The 10,000-nt window shown below is 46.2% G+C and overlaps 1 protein-coding gene across 1 annotated transcript in view; it reads left to right on the forward strand.

Moving 5' to 3' along the window:
* The window catches only part of LOC112226415 (collagen alpha-1(XI) chain), a 200,433-nt gene that overhangs the window by 124,797 nt on the left and 65,636 nt on the right, over window positions 1-10,000 (forward strand). The window contains exons 26-31 of the mRNA XM_042308330.1: window positions 204-248; window positions 789-842; window positions 1,064-1,108; window positions 2,539-2,700; window positions 2,802-2,855; window positions 7,823-7,876. Coding sequence (XP_042164264.1) covers window positions 204-248; window positions 789-842; window positions 1,064-1,108; window positions 2,539-2,700; window positions 2,802-2,855; window positions 7,823-7,876 — 414 coding nt within the window. The remainder of the gene's footprint in view (window positions 1-203; window positions 249-788; window positions 843-1,063; window positions 1,109-2,538; window positions 2,701-2,801; window positions 2,856-7,822; window positions 7,877-10,000) is intronic.

Here is a 10,000-nt window from a genome sequence, read left to right on the forward strand (position 1 = left end):
TAGTATGTTAATAATGCCATATCATATAGTTGAAGTAGTACTACAGTAGTAGTTTTACTATAGTTTTAGTCTAGTAGTATGTTAATAATGCCATATCATATAGTTGAAGTAGTACTACAGTAGTAGTTTTACTATAGTTTTAGTCTAGTAGTATGTTAATAATGCCATATCATATAGTTATCTGACCCCAATATTTCTTCCAGGGTCACCCAGGGAAGGAGGGTCCTCCAGGACTTAAAGGAGGCGTCGTAAGTCTGATTTAATTTAGTAGATTCATACCTTACCTCCTCCTCTCCTCCTCTCCTCTACCTTACCATTAATACCTTACCATTAATACCTTACCATTCATACCCTACCATTCATACCCTACCATTCATACCTTACTATTCATACCTTACCATTAATACCTTACCATTAATACCTTACCATTCATACAATACCATTAATACCTTACCATTGCACCTTACCATTAATACCTTACCATTAATACCTTACCATTAATACCTTACAATTCACACCTTACCATTCATAACTTACCATTCATACCTTACCATTCATACCTTACCATTCATACCTTACCATTCATACCTTACCATTCACACCTCACCATTCATACCTTACCATTCATACCCTACCATTCATACCTTACCATTCATACCTTACCATTCATACCTTACCATTCATACCTTACCATTCATACCTCACCATTCATACCTTACCATTCATACCTTACCTGATCTCGATCACCAACTAACCACACTGTTTTTGTCTTGTTTTTTTTCTCGTAGGGTCACCCTGGTCCTCAGGGTTCTATTGGCTACCCTGGCTCACGAGGTGTCAAGGTAACGACCTTCAAGGGTCACACCCGTTGACCTTACCGTTAAATTGATATTGACATGATTTCTGAATTGACTGATTGGTTAATTAATGAATGTATGGATTGATTGAATTCATAAGTAGTACACAAACACCCAACACAACAATGCAACAGCAGTAGTCAACTCTGCATTGGTAAATGATATATTCTTGAATCCTCGTATTCGTCTTCTGCTTCCTCCGACAGGGTGCCGAGGGTGTCAGAGGTCTGAAAGGTGGTGGCGGAGAAAAGGTAAACAACAACAATATGTCCACCTCGTATTTTGTGTTAGAGGTAGAAAGTGGTTCTCAACCGCAGATCTAGGATCAGATTGCCCCAACATCATAATCTTAAACTTAACCATGAGAGGGATGAGCTAATAACTGACCCTGAGTCAGTGGTGAAAGGAGAAACTTTTCCTCCTGCTCCACTATCTACAATAGATGTAAATCATTCCATTTTGGTTCAGGCAGATCTAGTGGAAGACCACTTAAATGCCTATTGGCTTGAAAGGCTTCAGCTCATTCATTTGAAGTCTTTGTGCTACATACCTCGAGTCAGATGAACTTGTAGATGCTGTTTTAATGTCTCTGCATGCAGTGTGACTGAAGTTAGAGGTCGTTTTTTCCCTTTTTTTTACCAGCCAATGCTAACTAGTGTTAGCGTAACGCCAAAGTCGAACAGGAAACAGTAGCAAATGTGATGTAAAAGTAGATTGGTGGGCTGCCGTTGTTATCGCCAGCTGCTCTAAACTTATGAACGTTTTTCAGCTTGTTTATCTGCCTCATTGGTCGATTGAAGGGCTGATGAACCCAGCTCATTGGTCGATTGAAGGGCTGATGAACCCAGCTCATTGGTCGATTGAAGGGCTGATGAACCCAGCTCATTGGTCGATTGAAGGGCTGATGAACCCAGCTCATTGGTCGATTTTCCTGTTGAGTCAGGAAAAAAGGGCTGATGAACCCAGCTATGTTTAGATGCGGGAGCAGAACGATAAGATTTCCTTTTAAAAAACGAAAAACGACCTTTCTATTTTGGGTCTGCTGTTTTCAACGTCATGCCAAAAAAAAGGCTTATAACAAAGTTAGAAGTGAACAAATGCTTACGTACATGCTGTAGAAGGATATCTTCACTGCTTAGTTGCAGTAAGTGATGACTACAGTAGACCCTAGGTAAGATGGGAAGTGTGAAATGATAGAGCAGGGTTTTCCCGAACTCACCTCTTGAGACCCCTAACACACAGTCAACTAATCATCAAGCTTTGAATGTGTAGTGTTAGGGAAAAAAACGTGCACCCCTTTGGGGTCCTGAAGACCAAGTTTGGGAAATCCTGTGACAAGAGCCTCTATGTCAACACTGGCAAACTGCATTCTGAGGTCTGGCCACCAGATGGCAGTATATCTCTATATTCAGTGACTGCAATTTCATCATATTACCGCTAGATGTCCACATCTATCATTCAAGTTTACTTTGGAAGCAATTTATGCCTTGCTGCTCATGTGGAATCAACACAGAAAAGATGTACAGTATATTTAATACAGGTATTTATGTATGATGTGATACTTTATTTTAAATAGTGTTTTTTTTTACAATTTAAAGTGACTCAGAGGACCCTTTGAACTTATCTTGCCCGTTTAAAAATATATATATATATATATTGAAGATTTTTTTCTGTGTTTCAGGGAGAGGACGGTTTTCCAGGTTTCAAGGGTGACATGGGCATCAAGGGAGACAAGGGAGAGCTCGGTGTCCTAGGAGCCAGAGGTGAAGACGGACCTGAGGGACCCAAAGGTCGATCCGGCCCCAACGGAGAGGCAGGTCCCATCGGGTCGGCTGGAGAGAAGGTACTGATACCTCTATGTCACTATCGTCACTATCTTGGTGAGTTTTTACAAGCCAGTCTGCTATTGTAACCCTATTTGTTGTTGTTGTTGTTGTTGTTTAGGGTAAACTTGGTGTCCCCGGGTTACCCGGCTACCCAGGAAGACAAGGACCTAAGGTATGTGATAACAGCACAAAGCTGACTATGGTATCTGTGTGTTCGTTTATCTCTCTGTGTGTTACTGACTCTACCAACAATCTCGCTCTATATGTGACTGAAATATATATAAAACACAGGTAAAATCATGTTTTTGACTGCACTGGGCCTTTATGATCAGTTGTATGTGTACGTATCACAGCATGATGTTACAGTGATGTTACAGTGATATTACAGTGATGTTACAGTGATGTTACAGTGATGTTACAGTGATGTTACAGTGATATTACAGTGATGTTACAGTGATGTTACAGTGATATTACAGTGACGTTACAGTGATATTATAGTGATATTACAGTGATGTTACAGTGATGTTACAGTGATATTATAGTGATATTACAGTGATGTTACAGTGATGTTACAGTGATATTATAGTGATATTACAGTGATATTACAGTGATATTATAGTGATATTACAGTGATATTACAGTGATGTTACAGTGATATTACAGTGATGTTACAGTGATATTACAGTGATGTTACAGTGATATTACAGTGATGTTACAGTGATATTACAGTGATGTTACAGTGACGTTACAGTGATATTACAGTGATGTTACAGTGATGTTACAGTGATGTTACAGTGATATTACAGTGATGTTACAGTGATATTACAGTGATGTTACAGTGACGTTACAGTGATGTTACAGTGATGTTACAGTAATGTTACAGTGATATTACAGTGATATTACAGTGATATTATAGTGATATTACAGTGATATTATAGTGATATTACAGTGATATTACAGTGATATTACAGTGACGTTACAGTGATGTTACAGTGATGTTACAGTGATGTTACAGTGACGTTGTCCGTTACAGTGACGTTACAGTGACGTTACAGTGATACAGTTACAGTGATGTTACAGTGATGTTACAGTGATGTTACAGTGATGTTACAGTGACGTTACAGTGACGTTACAGTGATGTTACAGTGATGTTACAGTGATGTTACAGTGATGTTACAGTGATCCTTACAGTCCTCTCTCCTCCTCTCATCCTCTCCTCTACTCCTCTCATCCTCTATCCCTCTCATCCTCTCCTCTCCTCTCATCCTCTACTCCTCTCATCCTCTCCTCCTCTCCTCCTCTCCTCTACTCCTCTCATCCTCTACCCCTCTCTCTCTCCTCCTCTCCTCTCCTCTACTCCTCTCATCCTCTCCTCCTCCCTCATCCTCTACCCCTCTCATCCTCTCCTCTACTCCTCTCATCCTCTCCTCCTCTCCTCTACCCCTCTCATCCTCTCCCATCCTCTCCTCTCCTCTCCTCTACCCCTCTCATCCTCTCCTCTACTCCTCTCTCCTCTCCTCTACTCCTCTCATCCTCCTCTACTCCTCTCATCCTCTCCTCTTCCTCTCTCCTCTCCTCTACTCCTCTCATCCTCTCCTCTACTCCTCTCATCCTCTCCTCTCTCCTCTCATCCTCTCCTCTACTCCTCTCATCCTCTCCCTACTCCTCTCATCCTCTCCTCTACTCCTCTCATCCTCTCCTCTCTCCTCTCTCCTCTCTCTCTCATCCTCTCCTCTCATCCTCTCCTCTACTCCTCTCATCCTCCTCCTCCTCTCATCCTCTCCTCTACTCCTCTCATCCTCTACCCCTCTCATCCTCTCCTCTACTCCTCTCATCCTCTCCTCTACTCCTCTCATCCTCTACCCCTCTCATCCTCTCCTCTACTCCTCTCATCCTCTCCTCTACTCCTCTCATCCTCTCCTCTACTCCTCTCATCCTCTCCTCTACTCCTCTCATCCTCTCCTCTACTCCTCTCATCCTCTCCTCTACTCCTCTCATCCTCTCCTCTACTCCTCTCATCCTCTACTCCTCTCATCCTCTCCTCTACTCCTCTCATCCTCTCCTCTACTCCTCTCATCCTCTACCCCTCTCATCCTCTCCTCTACTCCTCTCATCCTCTCCTCTACTCCTCTCATCCTCTACCCCTCTCATCCTCTCCTCTACTCCTCTCATCCTCTCCTCTACTCCTCTCATCCTCTCCTCTACTCCTCTCATCCTCTACCCCTCTCATCCTCTCCTCTACTCCTCTCATCCTCTACCCCTCTCATCCTCTCCTCTACTCCTCTCATCCTCTCCTCTACTCCTCTCATCCTCTCCTCTACTCCTCTCATCCTCTCCTCTACTCCTCTCATCCTCTCCTCTACTCCTCTCATCCTCTCCTCTACTCCTCTCATCCTCTCCTCTACTCCTCTCATCCTCTCCTCTACTCCTCTCATCCTCTCCTCTACTCCTCTCATCCTCTCCTCTACTCCTCTCATCCTCCCTCTCTCCTCTATCCTCTCTTTCCTCTCATCCCTCTCTCATCCTCTCCTCTACTCCTCTCATCCTCTCCTCTACTCCTCTCATCCTCCTCCTCTCTCCCTCCCCTCTCATCCTCCCCCTCTCATCCTCTCCTCTACTCCTCAATGTTGTTCCTCTCATCCTCTACCCCTCTCATCCTCTCTCTAGAGAACAAAGGGTTATCCTAAATACAAATTCCTCTACCCCTCTCATCCTCTCCTCAACATCTCATCCTCTCATATCCTCTCATCCTCTCCTCATTGAGCCTTCTACTCCTCTCATCCTCTCCTCTACTCCTCTCATTCTCCCCTGTAACTATACCCCCACAGACGTTGCTGTAAATGACAATGTTGTTAAAGTCAACTTACGTGGGGATACGTTAACTTAGAGAACAAAGGGTTAAATAAATACAAATTAAATAATGATGCATCCAACATGGTGATTGTCATATGCCACATTGAGCCTTTAACTTCGCCATCTGTTTGACTGGCATTGCCATCAGTAGTTAAATGTCTGATGTGTATCGAACAGGACACAGACCCTAACCTTAACCCTAACCTTAACCACACTGCTAGCCTTATGCCTAACCCTAACCTTAACCACACTGCTAGCCTTATGCCTAACCCTAACCTTAACCACACTGCTAGCCTTATGCCTAACCCTAACCTTAACCACACTGCTAGCCTTATGCCTAACCCTAACCTTAACCACACTGCTAGCCTTATGCCTAACCCTAACCTTAACCACACTGCTAACCTTATGCCTAACCCTAACCTTAACCACACTGCTAGCCTTATGCCTAACCCTAACCTTAACCACACTGCTAACCTTATGCCTAACCCTAACCTTAACCACACTGCTAACATATTCCCTAAACTCTAGACCTTTGCTGAATCTGGTAATGAATGGTGTGGCTGTTGAACAAGTTGAAGAGACTAAATAACTTGTTGTTACCTTAGATTATAGACTGTCATTGTCAAAACATATAGATTCAATGGTTGTAAAGATGGGGAGAGGTCTGTCTGTAATTTTTTTTTTTTTTTTTTTTTTTTGAATCCACACTCCAAAAAGCAAGTCCTGCCTCTAGTTTTGTCTTACCTTGATTATTGTCCAGTCGTATGGTCCAGTGCTGCAAAGAAAGACCTAGTTAAGATGCAGCTGGTCCAGAACAGAGCGGCACGTCTTGATCTTAATTGTAATCAGAGGGTTAATATTAGTACTACGCAGGCCAATGTCTCTTGACTAAGAGTTGAGGAGAGACTGACTGCGTCACTTCTTCTTTTTATAAGAAACGTTAATGTGTTGACAATTCCAAATGGTTTGCTTACACACAGCTCTGACCAACACACTTATCACACCCGACATGCCACCAGGGGTCTTTTCACAGTCCCCAGGTCCAGAACAAATTCAAGGAAACATATAGTATTATGTAGAGCCAGGAGCCATCTCATGTAGAGTAAGGGAACAGCAAACCTGGTTTCAAACAATAGATAAAGTAACATCACGGAACAACGCCTCTCCCCCATGTGACTACTTGTTTTTGTGTGTATGTACTGACATGTGACCTACTGGTTGTGGTGTGTATGTACTGACATGTGACCTACTGGTTGTGGTGTGTATGTACTGACATGTGACCTACTGGTTGTGGTGTGTATGTACTGACATGTGACCTACTGGTTGTGGTGTGTATGTACTGACATGTGACCTACTGGTTGTGGTGTGTATGTACTGACATGTGACCTACTGGTTGTGGTGTGTATGTACTGACATGTGACCTACTGGTTGTGGTGTGTATGTACTGACATGTGACCTACTGGTTTGGTGTGTATGTACTGACATGTGACCTACTGGTTGTGGTGTGTATGTACTGACATGTGACCTACTGGTTGTGGTGTGTATGTACTGACATGTGACCTACTGGTTGTGGTGTGTATGTACTGACATGTGACCTACTGGTTGTGGTGTGTATGTACTGACATGTGACCTACTGGTTGTGGTGTTATGTACTGACATGTGACCTACTGGTTGTGGTGTGTATGTACTGACATGTGACCTACTGGTTGTGGTGTGTATGTACTGACATGTGACCTACTGGTTGTTGTGTGTACGGACATGTGACCTACTGGTTGTGGTGTGTACTGACATGTGACCTACTGGTTGTGGTGTGTACGGACATGTGACCTACTGGTTGTGGTGTGTACGGACATGTGACCTACTGGTTGTGGTGTGTACGGACATGTGACCTACTGGTTGTGGTGTGTACTGACATGTGACCTACTGGTTGTGGTGTGTACGGACATGTGACCTACTGGTTGTGGTGTGTACTGACATGTGACCTACTGGTTGTGGTGTGTACGGACATGTGACCTACTGGTTGTGGTGTGTACTGACATGTGTGTGTAACTGATAGATACACACACACTACATGTTAATGTTTTATAATGTCAAAAGTCTTTTGTCTGTAATGTCTTCTTCGTTATTTGTAGGACCCCAGTAAGACTAACTGTTACCATTTGCGTCGGCCAAATAGGATCCTAATAAATCAAATCAAATATTCTCTCTTGGGACTTGGATAGAAAGGGCAGAGGCTACAGGAGAGCATCAGCTCTTCAACTCTCTGACAATCTTTCTGTTTCACAGGGCTCCAGTGGCTTCCCTGGGTTCCCAGGCTCCAACGGAGAGAAAGGAGGAAGGGTGAGGCTCTTTACATCACTACATTACTTAATACCTTCTTTTCAATTATTATTACCCCCCTTTTTTTCATGATTACAATCTTGTCTCATCACTACAACTCCCCAACGAGCTCGGGAGAGGCAAAGGTCAAGTCATGCGTCCTCCGAAACACTTCTTAACACCCGACGGCTAAACCTGGAAACACCATTCAACTGACAACCGAACCCGCCACAAGGAGTCGTTAGAGGGCGAAGAGCCAAGACCGCTGAGTCACTCAGTGTCTTAGACCGCTGAGTCACTCAGTGTATTAGACCGCTGAGTCACTCAGTGTATTAGACCGCTGAGCCACTCAGTGTATTAGACCGCTGAGCCACTCTGTGTATTAGACCGCTGAGTCACTCAGTGTCTTAGACCGCTGAGCCACTCAGTGTATTAGACCGCTGAGCCACTCAGTGTCAGTGTCTTAGACCGCTGAGTCACTCAGTGTATTAGACAGCTGAGCCACTCAGTGAGTGAGCCACTCAGTGTATTAGACCACTGAGTCACTCCGTGTCTTAGACCGCTGAGCCACTCAGTGTCTTAGACCGCTGAGTCACTCAGTGTATTAGACCGCTGAGCCACTCAGTGTATTAGACCGCTGAGTCACTCTGTGTCTTAGACCGCTGAGTCACTCAGTGTATTAGACCACTGAGTCACTCAGTGTCTTAGACCGCTGAGTCACTCAGTGTATTAGACGGCTGAGCCACTCAGTGTCTTAGACCGCTGAGCCACTCAGTGTCTTAGACCGCTGAGTCACTCAGTGTATTAGACCGCTGAGCCACTCAGTGTATTAGACCGCTGAGCCACTCAGTGTATTAGACCACTGAGTCACTCTGTGTATTAGACTGCTGAGCACCTCAGTGTCTTAGACCGCTGAGTCACTCAGTGTCTTAGACCGCTGAGTCACTCAGTGTCTTAGACCGCTGAGTCACGCTGTGTATTAGACCGCTGAGCCACTCAGTGTATTAGACCGCTGAGTCACTCAGTGTCTTAGACCGCTGAGTCACTCAGTGTCTTAGACCGCTGAGTCACTCAGTGTCTTAGTGAGTCACTCTTTGTATTAGACTGCTGAGTCACTCTGTGTCTTAGACCGCTGAGTCACTCTGTGTATTAGACCGCTGAGTCACTCTGTGTCTTAGACCGCTGAGTCACTCTGTGTCTTAGACCGCTGAGTCACTCAGTGTATTAGACCGCTGAGTCACTCAGTGTCTTAGACCACTGAGCCAAAGTAAAGTAAACTAGGACAGTAGAGACAATAACTAAATGGAGGGTGAGATGGGGAAGTTGAGGGGTGGAGGGTGAGGCTGTGAAGGGGAGGGGTGGAGGGTGAGGCTGGGAAGGGGAAGGGTGGAGGGTGAGGCTGGGAAGGGGAGGGTGGAGGTGAGGCTGTGAAGGGGAGGGGTGGAGGGTGAAGCTGGGAAGGGGATGGGTGGAGGGTGAGGCTGGGAAGGGGAGGGGTGGAGGGTGAGGCTGTGAAGGGGAGGGGTGGAGGGTGAGGCTGGGAAGGGGATGGGTGGAGGGTGAGGCTGGGAAGGGGAGGGGTGGAGGGTGAGACTGGGAAGGGGAGGGGTGGAGGGTGAGGCTGGGCAGCGGAGGGGTGGAGGGTGAGATGGGTAAGTTGAGGGGTGGAGGGTGAGGCTGGGAAGGGGAAGGGGTGGGGTGGGGTGGAGGGTGAGGCTGGGAAGGGATGGGTGGAGGTGTGGCTGGGAAGGGGAGGGGTGGAGGGTGAGGCTGGGAAGGGGAGTGGTTGAGGGTGAGGCTGGGAAGTGGAGGGGTGGAGGGTGAGATGGGGAAGTTGAGGGGTGGAGGGTGAGGCTGGGAAGGGGAGGGGTGGAGGGTGAGGCTGGGAAGGGGAGGGGTGGAGGGTGAGGCTGGGAAGGGGAGGGGTGGAGGGTGAGGCTAGGAAGGGAATGGGTGGAGGGTGAGGCTGGGAAGGGGAGGGGTGGAGGGTGAGGCTGGGAAGGGGAGGGGTGGAGGGTGAGGCTGGGAAGGGGAGGGGTGGAGGGTGAGGCTGGGAAGGGGAGGGGTGGAGGGTGAGGCTGGGAAGGGGAGGGGTGGAGGGTGAGGCTGGGAAGGGGAGGGGTGGAGGGTGAGGCTGGGAAGGGG

This window comes from Oncorhynchus tshawytscha, linkage group LG28 (genome assembly GCF_018296145.1).
Source record: "Oncorhynchus tshawytscha isolate Ot180627B linkage group LG28, Otsh_v2.0, whole genome shotgun sequence".
NCBI lineage: Eukaryota > Metazoa > Chordata > Actinopteri > Salmoniformes > Salmonidae > Oncorhynchus > Oncorhynchus tshawytscha.